We start from the raw sequence: 21606 nt of genomic DNA on the forward strand, positions 1-21606 counted from the left end.
TAAGAGCGAGGAAGCCTATTGTGTTGCCACCCGGGCCCCTCCCCAGCCAGGACACGTGCTGCTGGATGATGGGAACCCAGGGGGCTGCTCCTCCGTGAACAGGTGCAGGGTGATGGAAGTTAGTGCCTCCAGGGTTACAAAACCCTTCCCTGCACCGGGGTCTCCTTGCTGCCAGGCGTGTCTGCTGCTTGGTCTCCTTCCACCACCACTGTAGCTAGACAGATGGGTCATTCACTCAATAGCCTTCACTGAGCCCTATTATATGCCAGGCCCCGGGGAGCCTCCAAGGACCCCAGGGAGAAAGTGAGGCAGGGTCTTCCCTCCAGGACAGCCCAGGCCAGGGCAGGATTCAGATGTGCCACCTGTAGGTAGAGCTGGGCTGGGGAGAAGCTCAGAGTTGTGGGTTATCAGAGGGGGTTCTGCGATCAGATTTGGTGCTCAGGGAAGTCTTCCTGGTGGAGGTGACATTTAGCGGGCATCTGCGGGATGAGCAGGAGTTGGCCAGGATGGGTGGGAGGACAGATGTTCAAGGTGGAAGGATCAGGGACCAGGGGCTTCTTTCTCATGCATCCAGGTCAGCCCCTGCCCGGGGAGGGTGTCAGCCTTGGGCAGGTGTCCACTGTGGGGCGGCTGCTGTATCTGGGACAGGCCCAGCCAGCCCAGGAGGGAACATACACCTGTGAGTGCAGCAACGTGGCTGGAAATAGCAGCCAGGACCAGCAGCTGGTGGTGTACGGTGAGTCAGCCTGGGATGACCTGGACCAGGCGGGATGGGCTGGAAGGGGCCAGCCTGAAGGGTGGGCAACCAGGCACCCTGGCAGGACAGACCTCACCCCCTCAAAACCCAAGCAAAGACAGAAGCTGGATTCTCCTGTCCCCCTTTAGATTACTGCTATTTTAACTGCCCCCTCCAAGTCAGCTTCTTATAGCTCCTGACCATGAGAGAGCAAGCAGCTTGATGCCAAGAGACTCCCAGTGGCCCAGAGAGAAAAGGGAAACCACAGCTTGAAACAGCTGGAAACTAAAGAAATGTAAAATTAATATGAAATTCCCATATGTGATGGGAAAAAAAGTTTCCATCTACTTATCCTGTGGGGGATAAAATTAAATATCTCAGGCTTATAAAAATCATTCTAGAAAATAAAACCAAGAAAACTACTGTCCAACGTCTTGGGGAGAATCCCACCTGTGGAACTATCCCCCACCCCCACCACCACTCCTAACAACTGTTTAGAAGCCCCTGGTTTTTAAGGAAGAAAAGTCCTTACAAATCTTCAGCACCATGCTGTGAGCTCATTGTCCAAAGGGCAGGCCCTCCCGTGATTCCCAGGGTATGGGAGAGGGGTCTGGGGTACCATGGTTATCCGATTATAAAGATGTAAAGTGGAGGCCTGGGCAGGTGAGCTCACCTGGCTAAGGTTACACGGCCAGCGAGAGGCAGGGGGTACACAGGCCAGATGGAGGCGAGCCCAGAGCCTGGCCTGAGGCTGGTGCCCAGTGGCCCCCTTACCTCCCGCCCCCACGACGTGCTTTCTCCCCACCCCAGTTCCCCCGCAGATTGCCGGCTCCGCAGAGCCCTACGCAGACGTGTCCGTGATTCAGGACGAGGAGGCCAGCCTGGAATGCAATGCCACAGGGAAACCCATGCCCAGAGTGACGTGGGAGCGGGACGGGTGGCCCGTGGGGACCCAGCCTGGCCTGCGGCTCCAGAACCACGGCCAGAGTCTGCACGTGGAGCGGGCGCAGCCTGCCCACGCCGGGCGCTACAGCTGCGTGGCCGAGAACGAGGCTGGCAGGGCGGAGCGGTGGTTTTCACTCTCAGTGCTCGGTAAGGGCCCGCAGCCTCTGGGAGGAGGGCAGGAAGGGGGCACGGCAGCCTCTGTCTCCGTGTTCCTGGGGCCATCTCCTTGTATTGCCGGGAGCCAGGCCTCTGGCGAAGGCTGCTGTCAGGGGAAGCTGCGAACACTGCTCTCAGAATCAGGACGGGCTCCAAAGAGCCCTCATCCGCCTCCCCTCTCCCCCACCCTCTTAAAAACGTTTTGTTTACTTATTTGGCTGCACCAGGACTTAATTGAGACCCATTGGATCTTTAGTTGCTACATGTGGGAGGAGCTAATTCCCTGACCAGGGATGGAACCTGGGCCCCCCTGCATTGGGAGCCCGGAGTCTTAGCCACTGGACCACCAGGGAAGTCCCCCTTTCTCTCTCTCCTTTGCTGTTCCCTACTCTATTCTGGGCACTTTATCCTGCATGGTTTGTATGTGATGCTGGGATTTGGGCGTTCCTAAGAGATCAGCTAGACCATCATCTGTCTTAGGAAGTCAGGGTGGCTTCCTATAGGAGGCGACTTTTAAACGTGAAATGTAAAGGCTAAGTTGGAGTTCATCGGGAGCTGGGGTGAGAGGAAGAGTGTTGGGCAGAGGGAACAGACTCTGTGGAGGCCTGGAGCAGAGTAGCGAGAACAGCCTCCTGATTCTAACCTTTTACTGAGCTCCTACTGCATACCTCAGGGTGGAGGCAGGGAGTGAGAATAGACATGGAGAGAGGTGGGCAGGGGTCCTTTGGGGAGGGTCTTCTCATCATGGTGCCAGCATTGCTGGGACCCCAGGCCTCGCCCACCTGTCCCTGCCTGATAGAGTGGGGCTCCCTTTCTGAAGGGGACTCTGCTGTGTTGACCTGGGGTCCCATCTGTGTTCCCCTTGGCCCTGATTTCTGTCTCCTTTGCTCGATTTTGCTCCATACCAGGGTCTGAGCTAAGGGCTTCACACATGTCCTTGTCGGATTCTCCTGACGGTCCTCTGAGGGGTCGGGGAAACTGAGGCCTCAGCCTGACGCCAGAGTCCAGCCTGTGGCCACTACTCACCCCCTTCCGTGGGAGCAGCTTTGAGACTGGGGGTGGGGAATGCTTGGGGAGGCCGGTGCGGAGGCAGCAAAGAGCATACAGCCCCCATCTGCACCCTGACCGTGGCTTCTTCTCTTTATCTAGTGCCCCCAGAGCTCATCGGCGACCTGGACCCACTGACCAATGTCACAGCCAGCCTGCACAACCCCTTGTCGCTGTTCTGTGAAGCCACGGGCGTCCCACCACCAGAGGTCCACTGGTTCCGCGGGGAGAAGCCCATCAGCCCTGGGGAGAACACCTACCTCTTAGCAGGTAAGGTCTGATACTCAGCTTATGCCTCTGTCCATCACGTGCCTGTGATCTCTGATCCTGCCCTGCCCGGAGTGGTTGGGATAATCATTTCAGTTGTTAGTCTCCCAAGAGTGCACCCTAAAACACTGGTCAGATGAGGTGCTCCAGGAAAAAAAAAAAAGGATTTAAATAAGTCTGGAAAAGGCTTCCTGTTCAATTTTCCTGGAGACCCACAGGAACCATTTGCATAGTCAAGGTTCTGATAAGTCCTGTAGCCAAAAAAAAAAAATTCTCATGGAGCTTATATAACCTCCCATGGAGCTGTAGCAAACTTTTAGAAATGTTGGTCCAGGCACTTTCTTCTCTGAATACTCATATTCTTCACAAAGCTGGTTTGTGAAGGTTCTTGCTGGAATACAAATGGGGAAACTGAGGCTCAGGAGGCAGTATCCCATCAGAATCTTGCAGGGACTTCCAGGCCCACTGAAGCTCAGCCTCAGTGACCCATCAATTATTCCATGCAGTCCAAGCTGGGATGCTAAACAAGTTTCTCCTCGTATATCACTTCCTGTCACTTGGTAGGGGCTGCAATATTCATCAGATGAGATGGATTCAGAGACTGCATCTGGGTCCAGCAGAAAGGAGTGTGGTGATCGATTAGTGATGTCTGCCCTGGGTGCAGGAGTAGCCGTGATGAGAAGTGCTGTATATCTGCTTTCCTTGGGCTGGTCTTAGGAGATCCTTGTGTTCCTCTGAAAGGAACTGGTTCACCTCTGAGTGAACCACCTCTGAGAGGCCCTTGGGAGAAGGTGGACTTGCACCAGGTCCATCAGAGTAGAATGGGGTTCTGACCTCAGCCAGGATTACGTAAACCATTGCTGTCCTTTCAGCTCTAGTCAGTCCACGGGAGAGAGGGCAGCCAGGTGACAGAGTCTTCTTACTAGAACAGGGTCAAGTTTACCCTGTGCTTATGTGTGTTTAGTCAATCAGTTTTGCCCAACTCTTTGCGATCCCGTGGACTATAGCCCGCCAGGCTCCTCTGTCCATGGGGATTCTCCAGGCAAGAATACTGGAGTGGGTTGCCATTCCCTCCTCCAGGGGATCTTCCCAACCCAGGGATTGAACCCAGGTCTCCCACATTGCAGGCAGATTCTTTACCCTCTGAGTCACCCTGGAAGCTGGCGTAGGTCTAATATCCAGGCTTCCCTGGTGGCAGTGGTAAAGAATTCACCTGCCAATTCAGGAGATGAGGGCTTGGTCCCTGGGTTGGGAGCAACGCACTCCAGTTTTCTTGCCTGGGAAGTCCCATGGACAGAGGAGCCTTGCGGGCCGTAGTCCAGGGGATTGCGAAAGAGTCGGACATGACTTAGCGACTAATCAGCAGCAAGGACTGATGTCCAGAGGGCTCCATCCGTCTGCTGAGCCTCCGGGTCTCAGTTTCCCTCTCTGAGGAGTGGAACGCTGTGGGGGGCAGACACCCAAACATCTAAATATACTGCCCAGCGTGCTCCTCTGCCCGGTGGGCAGCCTGGACTCAGCTGGGGACAGGAGGCTGCTCACAGCTGTGCTTGGAGCCCACTCTCCCACTTCCCAGGCGGCTGGATGCTGAAGCTGACCCGGGCGCAGGAGCAGGACGGAGGCTTCTACTCCTGCTTGGCCAGCAACAAGGCTGGGGAGGCGCGGAGGAACTTCAGCGTGGAGGTCCTGGGTGCGTCACCGCCCGGTTCTCACAGGCGCCCACCCATCCTTCCTCCCAGCCTGGGAGCCTCTGGGGGTGGGCCCGGTACAGACAGGAGGGACAGACCAAGCCTTGTCTTCTTTGTCTCATCAGCAGCCTCTTCTCTGAGGCTGCCATAGAACTTTCCAGAAACAGCCAGAACCAACCCAAGATGAAAGGGGGCAAAGATTTTCAATACCACCCAACTGCCTTCCTCTGATTGGGACCTTCTCCCAGCGGCACTGGTATTTGTCTCAGCCAGCTGCAAATTTTTCTTAGACCCCCTGCCCCATGGCAAGAGGTGTGAGGGAATGGGGAAATGGAAGACAGATACTGTGGGCGCTTGGCTTCCTGCTCCGTGGCTGTTCAGCCCAGTCAGTGAGCGTCTGTCTTCCCTGCTTCTCGCAGTTCCTCCCAGTATTGAGAAGGAGGACCTGGAGGAGGCAGTCAAGGTCCCCGAGGGGGAGACGGCCCAGCTGAGGTGCAACGTCTCAGGTAAGGGACACACAGCGGGCTGGAGGAGGGTGAAGAGGCAGCTGTGGGAAGGAGGGGGTCCTCAGAGATCTGGGGTGCCTGCCCACTGCCCTGCTCTTCCCTGCAGAGGGTCTCTTGGCATCTTGGACTTTCCACTCTCTATGCCTCTGCCGCAAACACTCTTCCCTGCTCATCTGACTGCAGAGCTCAGCCTCCAAGGTCCTCGGTTCGGTTCAGTTCAGTCGCTCAGTCGTGTTGGACTCTTTGAGACCCCAAGGACTGCAGCACTCCAGGCCTCCCTGTCCATCACCAACTCCAGGAGCTTGCTCAAACTCATGTCCGTTGAGTCGCTGATGCCATCCAACCATCTCATTCTCTGTCGTCCCCTTCTCCTCCCACCTTCAATCTTTCCCAGCATCAGGGTCTTTTCAGATGAGTCAGTTCTTCGCATCAGGTGGCCAAAGTATTGGAGTTTTAGCTTCAGTATCAGTCCTTCCAATGAACACCCAGGACTGATCTCCTTTAGGATGGACTGGTTGGATCTCCTTGCTGTCCAAGGGACTCTCAAGAGTCTTCTCCAACACCACAGTTCAAAAGCACCAATTCTTCTGTGCTCAGCTTTCTTTATGGTCCTACTCTCACATCCATACACGACTACTGGAAAAACCATAGCCTTGACTAGATGGACATTTGTTGGCAAAGTACTGTCTCTGCTTTTTAATATGCTATCTAGGTTGGTCATAACTTTTCTTCCAAGGAGTAAGTGTCTTTTAATTTCATGGCTGCAGTCACCATCTGCAGTGATTTTGGGGCCCAAAAAAATAGTCTCTCATTGTTTCCATTGTTTCCCCATCTATTTGCCAGGAAGCGATGGGACTGGATGCCATGATCTTAGTTTTCTCAATGTTGAGCTTTAAGCCAACTTTTTCACTCTCCTCTTTCACTTTCATCAAGAGGCTCTTTAGTTCTTCACTTTCTGCCATAAGGGTGGTATCATCTGCATATCTGAGGTTATTGACATTTCTTCTGGCAATCTTGATTCCAGCTTGTGCTTCATCCAGCCAGGCATTTCTCATGATGTACTCTGCACATCAGTTAAATAAGCAGAGTGACAATATACAACCTTGATGTACTCCTTTCTCAATTTGGAACCAGTCTGTTGTTCCATGTCCAGTTCTAACTGTTGCTTCTTGACTTGCATACAGATTTCTCAGGAGGCAGGTCAGGTGGGCTGGCATGCCCTTCTCTTTCAGAATTTTCCACAGTTTATTGTGATCCACACAGTCACAGGCTTTGGCATAGTCAGTAAAGCAGAAGTAGATGTTTTTCTGGAATTCTCTTGTTTTTCGATGATCCAGCAGATGTTGGCAATTTGATCTCTGGTTCCTCTGCCTTTTCTAAAACCAGCTTAAACATCTGGAAGTTCATGTTTCATATATTGTTGAAGCCTGGCTTGGAGAACTTTGAGCATTACTTTGCTAGCGTGAGATGAGTGCAATTGTGTGGTAGTTTGAGCATTTTTTGGCATTGCCTTTCTTTGGGATTGGAATGAAAACTGACCTTTTCCAGTCCTGTGGCCACTGTTGAGTTTTCCAAATTTGCTGGCATATTGAGTGCAGCACTTTCGCAGCATCATCTTGTAGGATTTGAAGAAGGTCAACTGGATTTCCATCACCTCCACTAGCTTTGTTCATGGTGATGCTTCCTAAGGCCCACTTGACTTTGCATTCCAGGATGTCTGGCTCTAGGTGAGTGATGACACCACCGTGATTATCTGGGTCATGAAGATCTTTTTTGTATGGTTCTTCTGTGTATTGTTACCACCTCTTCTTAATATCTTCTGCTTCTGTCAGGTCCATACTGTTTCTATTTTGCCCATTGTTGCATGAAATGTTCCCTTGGTATCTCTAATTTTCTTGAAGAGATCTCTAGTCTTTCCCATTCTATTGTTTCCCTCTATTTCTTTGCACTGATCACTGAGGAAGTCTTTCTTAGATCTCCTTGCTATTCTTTGGAACTCTGCATTCAAATGGGTGTATCTTTCCTTTTCTCCTTTGTCTTTCTCTTCTCTTCTTTTATCAGCTACTTATAAGGCCTTCTCAAACAACCATGTTGGCTTTTTGCATTTCTTTTTCTTGGGGATGGCCTTGATCACTGCCTCCTATACAATGTCACAAACCTCAGTCCATAGTTCTTCAGACATTCTGTCTATCAGAACTAATCCCTTGAATCTGTTTCTCACTTCACTGTATAATCATAAGGGATTTGATTTAGGTCATACCTGAATGGTATAGTGGTTTTCCCTACTTTCTTCAATTTAAGTCTGAATTTGGCAATAAGGAGTTCATGATCTGAGCCACAGTCATTCCCAGTCTTGTTTTTGCTGACTGTATAGAGCTTCTCCATCTTTGGCTGCAAAGAATATAATCAATCTGATTTTGTTATTGATCATCTGGTGATGTCCATGTGCAGAGTCGTCTCTTGTGTTGTTGGAAGAGGGTGTTTGCTATGACCAGTGCGTTCTCTTGGCAAAACTCTGTTAGCCTTTGCCCTGCTTCATTTTGTACTCCAAGGCCAAATTTGCCTATTACTCCAGGTATCTCTTGACTTCCTACTTTTGCATTCCAGTTCCCTATGATGAAAAGGAATTCTTTTCTGGGTGTTAGTTAGTTCTGGAAGATCTTGTAGATCTTCATAGAACTATTCAACTTCAGCTTCTTCAGCATTACTGGTCAGGGCATAGACTTGGATTACTGTGATATTGAATGGTTTGCCTTGGAAACAAACAGATCATTCTGTCGTTTCTGAGATTGCACCCAAGTACTGCATTTTGGACTCTTTGGTTGACTATGAGAGCTACTCCATTTCTTCTAAGGGATTCTTGCCCACAGTAGTAGATATAATGGTCATCTGAGTTAAATTCACCCATTCCAGTCCATTTTAGTTCGCTGATTCCTAAAATGTCGATGTTTACTCTTGCCATCTCCTGTTTGACCACTTCCAATTTTCCTTGATTCATGGACCTTGATTCCAGGTTCCTATGCAATATTGTTCTTTATAGCATCAGACTTTACTTCAATCACCAGGCACATCCACAACTGGGTCTCTTCATTCTTTCTGGAGGCTTTTCTCCGCTGTTCTCCTATAAGGTCCCAGTGCTCCCCTGTCCCAGTATTGACCACCCTGGGCCATAGTGGCCTTGTGACATCTGTCTACCCTAGCCAGGCTCTGAGCTCCGTGAGAACCAAGGACTATCTTGTCACCGTGGTTCCCCAAGTGCCTGGCAAAGTAAGCTCTCATTAATGCTTGTGGCCTGGGAGAGATGGATGAATGGACGGATGGGTAAATGGGTGAATGTGTGTATGTATGAATGAATAAAAGGATGGATGGGGTGGCATGGGTAGATGAATGGATGGGTAGATGGATAGGTTAATGAATGTATGGATGGGTAGATGAATGCATAGATGGATGGGTTGATGAATGGATGGATGGAAAGGTAGATGGGTAGATGAATGAATGGATGGATGGGTAGATGAATGGATAGATGGATGGGTTGATGACCGGGTGGATGGATAGGTAGATGGGTAGGTGAGTGGATAAATGGATGGGTAGATGATGGGTAGATGAATGAATGGACAATGGATGGATGGATGGAAGGAATAATTTGCCGTTATGTCCTTCCTGTCTGTACCAAGTCATCCCTGCCCACAACCTGGGAAAGGAAACAGTAACTGAATCACATAGGAAAGGGTTCAGGCCAGGTGTGATGGCTGCTTCTGTGTCTTGCCCTGCTGTATGGGCCTCTGGACTGATATGGAGAGCGAGGTCTCCCACCCCGTCTTGGAGCAGCCTCTGACCTCTGGTTCGACCTGGTCAAAACCTGCTGAATCATTTCACCTGCCTCTCCCCTCTGCATACAGGCCACCCACAGCCCAAGGTCACATGGTTCAAAGACGGCCGACCTCTAGCTAGTGGAGACACGCACCACGTTTCTCCAGATGGAGCCTTCCTATGGGTCCTCCAGGCCAACCTGTCTAGCGCGGGCCACTACTCTTGCGTTGCAGCCAGTGCCGTAGGGGAGAAGACCAAGCATTTCCAGCTTAGCGTCCTGGGTAAGCGCCGAACGTCTCCTGGTGACCCTAGGTTCAGCAGAAGGGAGAACCAAGGCGACCAACTCCTTACAGGCAGCTTCCCACAAAGCACTTTACTTTTGTTTCTTCCATGTCAGCAACAACAAAAGTAATAATAGCGGGTATATTGGCTAAACACCTACCACGAGCCAGGCATTTGGACAGGCCTGATTGGTAGAATGGGGGAGGACGGGCACACCCCGCAGCACGTGGGATCTTAGTTACTCGACTAGGGATCGAAGCCAAAGCCCGTGCACTGGAAGGCAGAGTCCTGAGCACTGGACCACCGGGGAGTCCCGCTGACTATCTGAATCTTTACAGAAACCCTAGGAGGTGGGAGATGTGCTTGTCCCCGCTCACCAATGAAGCTGTGAGGCTTAGAGAGGTGACAAGACTCCAGGCCTCAGGGTGGGGGCTTACACCCAGGGAGTCCTTCTCCCAAGAGCCATCAGCATGAGCTGTCTCATTAGGAGAAACAGGGCTCTAGAGGATTAGACAGATCTGGTTCTCAAAGTGCTGTTGGTAGGACTTCCCAGATGGCTCAGTGGTAAAGAATCCACCTGCAATGCAGGAGACCCGGGTTCGGTCCCTAGGTCAGGAAGATCCCCTGGAGGAGGGCATGGCAACCTACTCCAGTATTGTTGCCTGGAGAATCCCATGGACCGAGGAGCCTGGCAGGCTGCAGTCCATGGGGTCGCAGAGAGTCAGGCATGACTGAAATAACTTAACACGCACAGCACAAAACTTCCCTAGAGGTCCAGTGGTTAAACATCTGCCAGCCAATGCAAGGGACTCAGGTTCAATCCCTGCTCTTGGAAGATTCCACGTGGTCTGAGGCAACTAGCCCTGTGTGCCACAGCTACTGAGCCCAAGGTCTAGAGCCTGCAAGTTGCAATTACTGGGCTTGCACACCCTAGAGCCCGGGGTCTGCTACAAGAGAAGCCGCCACAAAGAGAAGCTTGCATAGCGTAACGAGAGACTAGCCACTGCTCGCCACAGCTAGAGAAAGCCCGCACGCAGCAACAAAGACCTTGGGCAGCCAAAATTAATTAGTAAAAAGTAAAATAAACCACGTGTTGCTAAAAAGGAGGGTCCCCAGCAGGAGCGGAAAGAGAATACTTGGGGACCAATGAAAGCAGAGCTCTTCTACTCAGCAGAAAACAGAACTCCACCCCCACCTCTGCTCAGAGCAGGGTACAAACTGGAACCACACGCAGAAGTGGGAAGACGCTGGTTGAATTAGCAGATGTCTGGATGTTAAGAGGGGCTTCCTAGGTGGAGCAGTGGTAAAGAATCCACCTGCCGATGCAGGAGACACAGGAGACGGGGTTCTATCCCTGGGTCGGGGAGATCCCCTGGAGGAGGAAATAGCAACCCACTCCAGTGTTCTTGCCTGAGAAATCCCGTGGACAGAGGAGCCTGGCGCGCTGCAGTCCACGGGGTCATAAAGAGTTGGACACAACTGAGCCTGCACACGCATGGATGTTGAGAGCCTACTGGGGAGACAGGCAGACTTGGCCAGCTTCCCCTATGATACTGCTTAGCAAGGGAGAGCCTGGGCTCTGGGCCACCGAGGCCTGAATTGAAGTCTGGCCGCCCAGGGCGTGGTTCCTCTGAGCCTCGTTTCCCATCTGTGTGATGCAAACAACAGCTCCAAAGCCCAGCACCAGGGTCTCAGACTTTCCCGGGTCCTCGGGCTCAGGGTGGGGGATCCCTGTTCAGGAGCACACCCCCTGCCCCACCGCAGTGGTTCCCACCATCCTGGGAGTGACGGAGGACAGCGTGGATGAGGAGGTGACCGTGACCATCAACAACCCCATCTCTCTGATCTGCGAGGCCCTGGCCTTTCCCTCCCCCACCATCACCTGGATGAAGGACGGGGCCCCCTTTGAGGCCTCGGACAACATCCAGCTGCTCCCAGGTGATGCCCTCGAGGGGATGGGGGGGCAAAGAGGCGGGGAGCAGGTGACATGTCATCAGGCTGGGTCAGAGGCAGGGAACCCGGGGGTGACCCTGGCTGCTGCCCTACCCCAAGCAGGCACCCACGGGCTGCAGATCCTGAATGCCCAGAAGGAAGACGCGGGCCAGTACACCTGTGTGGTCACCAACGAGCTGGGCGAGGCCGTGAAGAACTACCACGTGGAAGTCCTCAGTGAGTTAGGGCCCCTCCAGGGCACCAGCTGAGGGGGGCAGGAGGCTGCCCGTGAAAGCCGGGGCTGCACTGGGCACCCCAGGTGCCTTCACGTGGTTTGTCTCCTCTGATGGTCCCTGGCCAACCAGGCCAGCTCAGTCCATTCAGGGCCTAGAGCTTAGGAGGAGGGAACCAGTGAGTTAGGACAGGGCCATGTGCATGCCTAGACCCACAGCAGTCCTGGCTTCCTTCTGCCACTCGCACTGCAGTGCAATAATAGCGCCCACAGCTGGAGGCCTGGCACCCCCGGAAGGGTCCCCAGAGGTCACCCCAGGAATTCTCCTGCCTCAGACCTGCCCTGTCCCATAACCATCTCTTCCCAGGAGCAGGTGGGCTTCCAGGCTCCCTGTTCCTCTGCTCTGGGGAGCCAACCCCCAATTTCTGGGATGGGCCTAGGGGCCAGGGGGAGTGTAGGGTCTCAACACCTCTTCTCCTGGCCTGCTCTTCAGACTCCTTTATGGTTTTCAGTTCCCCCTTCCATCTCCAAAGATGACCCCTTGGGGGAGGTCAGCGTGAAGGAAGTGAAGACCAAGGTCAATAGCACTTTGACCCTGGAGTGTGAGTGCTGGGCCGTGCCCCCGCCCACCATCAGCTGGTACAAGGATGGACAGGTAAGCTCAGGAGACCCTGGCAGCCTCAGATTCTCAGTCTGGGTCCCTGTCATCTGCAGAACCTTCCAGAAAAGGCAGTCATAGCAGCAGGCCCCAGAGCTGTCCTGGGCCCTGCCCCGTCCTTTATATTTTAATAAGAAGTTCAACTCTTTACAGAAAACAAGTCTCATAAACGTGAAACCCTATATTCACTCACTGAATTCTCTTCTGATTTTTAAGTTCTGTGAGTCTGATGTTACAGAATTGTCAGGGTGCTCTGACCACTTTATGTGGTGTTTTAAAAATTGTGTGAAAATGTAAGTACACTCATCTGGGTGCTTTCTACCCCTCAGTCCTGACCTCCATCCCCCCTTTCCACCTCCAGCCCGTGACCCCTAACCTGCGTGTCCGCATCCTTGGCGAAGGACGGCTGCTCCAGATCCAGCCTACGCAGGTCTCGGATTCCGGGCGATACCTGTGCGTGGCCACCAACGTGGCAGGCGAGGATGACCAGGACTTCAACGTGCTCATCCAGGGTGAGTGGGGCCATGGGGCGGGGGTCAGTGGGACTTGGGGGGTGTCAGTGCTTCTGGGGAGGTCTGGCAGGAGGGCTCTGTTCTCATCGCTGTCTGCACGTCTGGCCCCCCTGAACCCTGGCCTGGGCTCTTTCATGAACTGACCTGGGGACCAGGACATCACTGCCCCCCGGGCCTTAGTTTTACCTTTGTAAAATATGGGTGATCAGGGAACGTTCCTGATGGTCCAGTGGTTAAGACTTCCCCTTCCAATGCAGCAGGTGTGGGTTCCTGGTCCGAGAACTCAGATCCCACAGGCCTCCTGGCCAAAAAAAAAACAAAGCATAAAACAGAAGCAATATTGTAACAGATTCAGCAAAGACTTTTTAAAAATGGTCTGCATCAGAAAAAAAAAAAATCTTTTAAAAAAATAGCTGATAATAAAGAAAAAAAGACCATTAAAAAACAAAAACAAAAACTGCTTTGATGGAAGGGATTGGCTCCAATGGTGGGATATCCCTGCCCGGGGGAGGCTGGAACGGGAATCTCTGAGCAGAGCTTCATGCCCATCTCTCAATGGTGTGTCCTGACGGCTTTGTCCCCCGCTCCCCAGTACCCCCCATGTTCCAGAAGGTGAGCGATGCCACTGCAGACTTTGAGACCCCATTCCGGGAGGAAGAGGCCCGGGGTGGGGTTACGGAATACCGGGAGGTCGTGGAGAACAACCCCGCCTACCTGTACTGCGACACCAATGCGGTGCCAGCCCCGGAGCTCACCTGGTTCAGGGAGGACCACCCCCTCTCCATCGAGGACGGGGTGTCTATTCTGCAAGGTAGGCCGGGGCTGCATGGAAGCGCTGGCCCTTTATAGGCAGGCACCAGGGTCACTCCCACACCAGAGCTGGCCTCCTCTCCTTTCGGTGCAGCGTGAGGTCTCCTGCCTGCTGCTTGCTGTCTGACCCTGACAGGGCATCTGACCACTCTGGACCTCAGCCGCCTTTCATAAACTGGGGCTAGAAGTCCTTAACTAGTTTGAAGGCGAGAACAGGATCCCTTTCTGCCTCTGGTTAAAACAGAGGTCCTCATCTGCACCACACCCACCTCTGGGCTTCAAGATCTGTGATGTCCTGGCCCCTTTTTCCGGGGGGAGGGGGCAGTTCCTTTATTAAGACCCCACATGTTGAAGAAGCTCTCATGGGGCTCTGATGCCCACCCAGGATCCAAGATCATGGCTCATGTGACCTTAAAAAAAAATTATCTATTTTTAACTGGAGGACAGTTGCTTCACAACATTGTGTTGGTTTCTGCCATGTATCAACACGAATCAGCCGTAAGCATACGTATGTCCCCCCTCCCTTGAGTCTCCCTCCCACCTCCCACCCCTTTAGGTTGTCCTGTGACCTTCTTATGTCTTTTTCCTGCTTTACATATTTGTTTATTTGAAGTTGGCCTTCCCTGATAGCTCAGTTGGTAAAGAATCTTTTAAAGTTATTTGCTTTTTTGTTAAGAACATAAGCACTTTATCTTTTTTTAATATTTAAAAATTTTTTAATTTTTGCAGTGTTGTGCTGGTTTCTGCCATGCAAAACGCGAATCAGCCACAATCATACCATACGGCCCTCCCTCCCAGGCCTCTTCCCCTCCCCCGCTGCATCCCCCCAGGTCTCACCCGGCACCAGGCTGGGCTCCCTGTGCTACACAGCAACTTCTCACCAGCTGTCCATCTCGTGGATATTTTGTATTTATGCTGATGCTCCTTTCTCCGTTTGTCCCACTCTCTGCCTCCCCCACTGTGTCCACAAGTCCATTCTCTACAACTGTGTCCCCATTCCTTCCCCACAAATGGGTTCATAAGTATCATTTTTCTAGATCCCATATATATGCGTTAATATTCCATATTTGTTTTTCTCTTTCTGACTTACTTCACTACGTATATAACAAGCTCTAGGTTCATTCACCCCGCTAGAACTGACTCAAATCCCTTCTTTTTTATGGCTGAGTAATTTCCCATTGTGTTTATCTACCACATGTTTTTTATTCACTCATCAGTTGATGGGCATCTAAGTTGCTTCCATGTCCTGCCTAAACAACTGCTTTATCTTAGAATAGTTTTTTACGGATGGCTTTGAATTAAAGGGCTCTGGGGATGGCGCTTAGAAAGGCCTGGCTTCCCTGGCGGGGCCCAGGGCTGGGAGGAGTCCCAGACACAGAGCCCTGATGGGGGGGTTGCCTGGCTTGCGGTCACACGGTGCCCTGCCAAGCGTGGGTCCGTGGCGACGGCAGTGGTAGAGGCAAGGATGAGGTGGGCTGTAGGATGAACAGCGTCATGCCAGGGTTTGGACTTTGGTACCTGTGAAAGAAGGCGACCCCTTGGAGATCTGGGAGAGGCAGTGCTTACAGAGAGATGTTATTGACCCTTTAACTTGGCCACTGCCCTCTGACTTGGGGACACAGAGAGCTCAGTCACATGCTGACCCCCCAGTGCCACCATTGGCCTCTGACCCTGGCCACAGAGCCCCTAATCCTGGGCACACAGTGGTCATAGTCACCGCTGACCTTAATTCTGGCCCTGATCATAGATTAATCTCACACATTAAGTGACCTCTCCCTTGACCATGGCCACGGCCTCCCCAGCCCAGGCTACCACCCCTTGGCTCTGCATATAATGAGCCCCTGGTTCTAACCCTGCTCACAGCCCATCACATCCTGGGTCGGCCACCCCGCAACCCAGGATCCTGAGCACACAGTGACCTGAACCCCGCTCCTGCTAGACACCAGTTCCAGCTCCCTCGATGCCAGAGTCTGGTCCTGGCTGGCCCTCGATCACAGAGGGTCCCAGGTGGCGCCCCTCAAGAGCCCCCACCTCCACCCCCCGCAGCCTCCTGAGAGCCTCTGCACAGGCTTGTGCCCAGCTCCCTGCCTTCACCAAGGGGCTGGGCTCAGCCCTGCCAGGCACTCTTAGGAAGCCCCAGACTTTCCATCTGTAAGACGGGAGTAGTGACAGCACACAGTCGGAGGCCGGGACGTGCTCAGCCCGGGGCCTGGTGCAGAGCAAGCCGTTACCGCTTTAACTCACCCTCTCGACCATGGCCCCTGGCACAGCCGGTCCTCCTCTGCATGTCGCAGGTGAAGGCGGGGAGCGGGGCGGTGATGTGTGCCGGGCCCCCTGCATGGGGAAGAGCAGGTTTCTCGGTTCTCGCTGAGACCTCTGTCTGCCCCCATGTCCCTGCAGGAGGCCGGGTCCTGCAGATCCCCCTGGTGCGGGCGGAGGATGCGGGAAGGTACTCTTGCAGGGCCTCCAACGAGGCGGGTGAGGACTGGCTACACTACGAGCTGCTGGTGCTGAGTGAGTGGCCCAGCCTGGGGGCGGGAGGCAGGGAGCGGGCTCAGGTCTAAGGCCCCGTGAGGGCCCCTCAGAAGGGGGCCAAGTAGAGAGCAGCTGTAGTCCTGCCGTTCTCCAAAGCGGATGGCGCAGGGCTTGCAAGCGCGGACCCTGAAGCCAAACCGGACTGGGCTCAGATTCCAAGTGAGCTGCTTCCTGGGGCTTCCCTGGTGGCTCAGATGGTGGAGAGTCCGCCCACAAGGCAGGAGACATGGGCTCCGTCCTCTGGTCGGGAAGATCCCCCGGAGAAGGGAATGGCTACCCACTCCAGCGTTCTTGCCTGGAGAACCCCAGGGACAGGGAGCCTGGTGGGCTTACGGTCCGTGGGATTGCGAGCTGGACACGGCTGGTGACTCAGCACATGTGAGCTGCTTGCTAGCGGTGTGACCCTGAGAGAATCACAGCCCTCTCTGCGGCCTGCGTTCCTTAGCCGTCTCAGGGCTCGGAAGGGTTCCTTGGTGGGCAGGGTTCAAGGAGCCCCAGCCAGCACCTGGCACCAAGAGCTCTCGTCTCCACACCCCGCTCCTCCTGGGGCCTTTCCCAAGGGGGCTGCTCGCTCCTCACCCTCTTCTCCCCGCCCCCAGCCCCACCCGTGATCCTGGGTGAAACGGAGGAGCTTGTAGAGGAGGTGACCGTCAATGCCAACAGCACCGTCAGCCTGTATTGCCCAGCCCTGGGCAACCCTGCGCCCACCATCTCGTGGCTCCAGAATGGGCTGCCTTTCTCCCCAAGCCCACGGCTGCAGGTCCTGGAAGACGGGCGAATCTTACAGGTCAGGGTGACCCCCTAACCCCTGCTCAGGCTAAAGGCAGCAGCTGACTTCCCTGGTGGTCCAGTGGTTAAGATTCTGCCTTCCTTCCAACAAAGGGCTTGGGTTCAATCCTTAGTTGGGGAGCAGAACGAAGATCTCCCATGCTGCAGGGTGTGGCCAAAAATACTTTAAATTTTAAAAACTTATTTAAAAACAAAAGCAAAAAAGACTCTGCATTTCCAGTGCTTCCACTGCAAGGGGCCATGGGTTTGATCCTTGGTTGGAGAACTAGGATCTCACATGCCCTGTGGCATAATCAAGAAATAAATAAATAAAAGTAGCTGCTACAGTGACTCAGTTCTGCTTGTCTGGGGACCAACGAACTGCTATCATCTGAAGCTCTTTGCTTGGAACTGTGTTGGAACCCCTGGGATTTAATTCAGAGTTTAATTAATTATCCTGGATCAGGAAGATCCCCTGGAGAAGGGATCAGCTACCCACTCCAGTATTCTTGGGCTTCCCCTGTGGCTCAGCTGATAAAGAATCTGCCTGCAATGCGGGAGACCTGGGTTCAATCTCTGGGTTGGGAAGATCCCTTGGAGAAGGGATCGGCTGCCCACTCCAGTATTTTTGGGCTTCCCCTGTGGCTCAGCTGGTAAAGAATCTGCTTGCAATGCAGAAGACCTGGGTTCAATCTCTGGGTTGGGAAGATCCTCTGGAGGAGAGAAAGACTACCCACTCCAGTATTCTGGCCTGGAGAATTCCATGGACTGTATAGCCCATGGGGTCGCAAAGAGTCAGAGATGACTAAGCGACTTACACTTTCACTTTCTTTCGCTTTTACTTAATTATTTAATTCACCAAAGAACTGTATGTGAGGAGCCTTGGAGGCTGCTCGCAGCCCCTGGAAAGGAGCAGAGGCTGGCACGCCTGGAGCCAGCATGGCACAGAGCAGCCTTCCTTAGGAAGGCCATTGGATGCCCACAGAGCCGTGCGGGCACCTGGGACCTCAGGCAGCACCTCGGGCCCCCAGCATCCAGACACCCCTACAGGGACCCCTGGAGCCCAGCGCAGCACAGAGCACCCTCCTCGGGGCTGGGGGAGGGGGCCGTGGTCACCACCCCGTTTGCTACAGGGACTCATCTGTCAGCCCCACACCCCCCAATGTCACAGAAAGCCCTAGGTGGACGTGGGGTGGCCTCCCTAAGCATTGCTCCATGTAGACAAAGGTGGTCTTCTGAGGGGGCTCCGCCTGGTGCCTGCCGTACCTGGGATGGGTGGGAGGGAGCCCTCGCAGTTCCTGGGGGGCCCAGAGCCATCAGGCTGGCGACATGCACCCCCAGGTTTCCACGGCAGAAGTGGCTGACGCTGCCAGCTACATGTGTGTGGCCGACAACCCGGCAGGCTCCGCAGAGAAGCTCTTCACACTCAGGGTGCAAGGTGAGCCGGGCGAGCGGGCAGCCCCCGCGGGTTCCCCAGCTGAGCAGGGGCTGGTCCTCTGAGTCGGCCGTGGAGCGTTCCATGGGCTCACCAGGCAGGCAGGCAGAGCGCCGCGATCTTTCCAGCATCCTGGGCTTTCGGCCTGTGCCAGCCTTACCCCAGAACAGAGAGCTCTGGGGGACCCTGGCCACTAGAAACCATCTTAAGCAACCTTAGAGGTTCTCAGAAGAATGGCTCTTTCGAGGCCTTTCCAGCACCATGATTGATCATTTACTCTGAGAGCACTTACTTTCCTGGGCTCAAAGCCAAGAGGTGGGTCCCATTTTAGGGCCGTGGAAACAGGCTCAGAGATGTTACTCAGTGGGGGTCTCCCCGCCCCGGAGTCAGCCCTTTCAACCTCTGCGTTCCTGTGACATGTGCATCTTGGGGCCGAGAGCTCTGGCTCCAGACATGGGGCAACTGTGGCCTCAAGGGCAGAGGGATGCCAGTGTTGGGCACTCGAGGTCTAGGACTCACGCCTGATCTGAATGGATATTCTGGCCCTGCCACTGAGCAGCTGAGTGACCTGGGAAAAATGACGCTCCCTCTCTGATCTCTGAGCCCCGCATTCTCCTCTACAAGATGAGGAAGATGGACAGGAGCTGGTTTGAAGTGCCAGGAGCCCAGGACGGCCCCGCGCATCACCATATGGCCATCGGCTCCCTACCGGTCTTCATTGTCACGTCTTTCTTTATTTCCGTTGCCCCGCGGGGACAGTCCCACCACGTATCGCAGGTCCGAACCCGGAGCAGATCACCGCCACCATCAACAGCAGCGTCTCCCTGCCCTGCGAAGTCCGTGCTCACCCCAGCCCTGAGGTCACATGGTACAAGGACAGCCGGACCCTCTCCCTGGGAGAAGAGGCCTTTCTCCTGCCTGGTGGGTAAACTGAGGCTGGAGGCTCGGCTTGGAGGCTCTGTGGGGAGGCCGAGTAGCCTCCCCAAACCTGGGGCAGAACTGGGGGTCTGGCAGGGCTTTAGGATTGTGGCGTGGGGTCTGGGGATTGGGGCCTGTTCACTGGTGCCAAGCGCTGGCTCGCCACCGTCCTCCCACCACCACCCCCGGCAGGCACCCACACCCTGCAGCTGGCTCGAGCTCAGCTATCGGACTCTGGGATGTACACGTGTGAGGCCCTCAACGCCGCTGGCCGAGACCAGAAGCTGGTGCAGCTCAGCGTGCTGGGTACATGCCGTCTGTCCCCCCACTGCACTGACCCCCACTCCTTCCACCAGCCCTCACACCCCTCCGTCAGCACAGTCAGGAGAGGGGCAGCCGGCCCTGGGGGAGCCTGGGACACACTGTGAGGTCTGCCGCAGTGGTGTCTAGGGGCACCGTGGGGTTAGGTTCCTGGTTATTAGACTTGGACGCCCTTGGGTTTGAAATTCAGCGGTGCGCTCCCTTGCTCTGTGACCTTGGGCAAGTCACTCTCCCTCTCTGAGCCCTGAGTCTCCCATCACTATAAGGTGATGGTTGGTTTAGGATTAGATGGTGGTATGTGAGCATTTAGCCCAGCGCCAGGGCTTCTTCCCTGGTGGCTCACTGGTAAAGAATCCGCCTGCCAATGCAGGGTTCAGTCCCTGGGTTGGAAAGATTCCCTGGAGGAGGAAACAGAGCCCCACTCCAGTACTCTTGCCTGGGAGATCCCGTGGCCAGAGGAGGCTGGGGGGCCACGGTCCATGGGGTCGCAAGAGTCAGAGTCGACTGAAGTGACTCAGCACACATGTACCCCAACCGGGAGGCTGAGCCCAGAGAGGGCAGGAGGCACTTCCCAGGTCACCCAGCAGGTCCTCGGCGTGCTGGCCTGGATTCTCTTAGTCCAGCCCCCTGAGTCAGTACCGTCCCCTGGGATGGGGTCTGCTGTGTGACCCTTTCTCTCCATAGGCGGTTAACCTGCGAGGGGGGTTGGGGCGGACAGGGGAAGGCCTTGGCCCCTCACTCGGCTCGTCTCCTGCCCCAGTTCCCCCCACCTTCCGGCAGGCGCCCAGCAGACCCCAGGATGCGGTCCTGGTGAGTGCGGGGGACAAGGCTGTCCTGAGCTGCGAGACAGATGCGCTCCCTGAGCCGACTGTGGCCTGGCAGAAGGACGGGCAGCCCCTGGTCCTGGCAGAGAGAATCCAAGCTCTGCTGGGTGGGCAGAGGCTGGAGATCCAGGACGCCCAGGTGAGCTGTCTGGTGGTGCCGGCAGCCCCGGGCAGCCCTGGGGCTGTCACCTCCTGGTGTACCAGGGGGAGGCGGGCATCTGGGTGGCAGGATGTGGGGCCTGTTTCCTCCTCAGCCCAAAGAACCCCAGTCCAAGGTGACTAGCAGCCTCGGGGGCGGGAGATGCCGAAAGAGCACCAGATCCCAGGCCCGGCTCCACACTGGCCCTCAGAATGTCTTTGAGCAGATCCGGGCCCTGCCACCTGCCTGTTTCCCCAGGATCCATAAGCCTCTCCAGGCCCCTCTGGTTATGACTCCTGGGGAGTCGGTTCTACCTGCCCACCCCCCTCCCTGGTGTGGATTAGATACGCACAAGTGTTCACTGGGTGATTATTTGCTGTTCCTCTGGAACTGTACCCAGGGCTCCCCTCTCCGGGTTCAGCTCCATCCCCACCGTGAAGGAACCTTCTCCCCCTGGCTCAGCTGACACGCAGACCCAGGGGAGGGTGAGGCCTGGGTCCTCTGCACCCACCTTCTCTCATCCCTCCTGCATCTCTAGTATTTGGGAAAGGCCAGAAGGTCCCATCTCCCCCTTGGGTCTCCCAGGCATGACCAGTATACTCGAGGAGTCCTGCTCTGGAAGGTTCTGGGGCCTGGAGGTTTGGGGGGAGCCCACCCCCACCACATGCACACTGACATCACGTGCTCTGTCTGTCCCAGGTGTCGGATAAAGGTTTATACAGCTGTAGAGTCAGCAATGCGGCCGGGGAGGCCATGCGGGCCTTCAGCCTCACGGTCCAGGGTAAGCTGGGGACCCGCCTCCAAACACCACTTTGGGACCCCCCAAACACCACATGGGGCTACCACAGATGGGAAGGGCAGTGGCTGAAAAGGGACGCGTGTTGCTGAGTGTTTAGGGCACAAGATCTGGAATTGAAAAGATCAGGATCTTTTTTGAAAACATCAGGCACAAGATCAGGATCCGAATAGGACTCCACTGATGACTTGCTCTGAGTGACCTTGTCCCTTTGAGCCTCAGATTTACCTGCAGTAAAAGGAGCCAAAAATAGGACCTGCCTGTTAGGCATGCAGAAAGCATTCCATCT

At 54.6% G+C, this 21606-nt stretch overlaps 1 protein-coding gene across 1 annotated transcript in view; it reads left to right on the forward strand.

The window, feature by feature from the left end:
• Positions 1-21606, forward strand: part of HMCN2 (hemicentin 2) — a 175131-nt gene that overhangs the window by 109668 nt on the left and 43857 nt on the right. Inside the window, exons 44-61 of the mRNA XM_070454654.1 lie at positions 575-736; positions 1547-1828; positions 2987-3154; positions 4728-4841; positions 5259-5345; positions 9245-9436; positions 11202-11375; positions 11493-11606; positions 12114-12256; positions 12621-12771; positions 13364-13582; positions 15982-16095; positions 16716-16903; positions 18226-18322; positions 19079-19240; positions 19430-19543; positions 20319-20521; positions 21221-21302. Coding sequence (XP_070310755.1) covers positions 575-736; positions 1547-1828; positions 2987-3154; positions 4728-4841; positions 5259-5345; positions 9245-9436; positions 11202-11375; positions 11493-11606; positions 12114-12256; positions 12621-12771; positions 13364-13582; positions 15982-16095; positions 16716-16903; positions 18226-18322; positions 19079-19240; positions 19430-19543; positions 20319-20521; positions 21221-21302 — 2766 coding nt within the window. The remainder of the gene's footprint in view (positions 1-574; positions 737-1546; positions 1829-2986; positions 3155-4727; positions 4842-5258; positions 5346-9244; positions 9437-11201; positions 11376-11492; positions 11607-12113; positions 12257-12620; positions 12772-13363; positions 13583-15981; positions 16096-16715; positions 16904-18225; positions 18323-19078; positions 19241-19429; positions 19544-20318; positions 20522-21220; positions 21303-21606) is intronic.

The sequence above is a fragment of the Odocoileus virginianus genome, chromosome 2 (genome assembly GCF_023699985.2).
Source record: "Odocoileus virginianus isolate 20LAN1187 ecotype Illinois chromosome 2, Ovbor_1.2, whole genome shotgun sequence".
Lineage (NCBI taxonomy): Eukaryota > Metazoa > Chordata > Mammalia > Artiodactyla > Cervidae > Odocoileus > Odocoileus virginianus.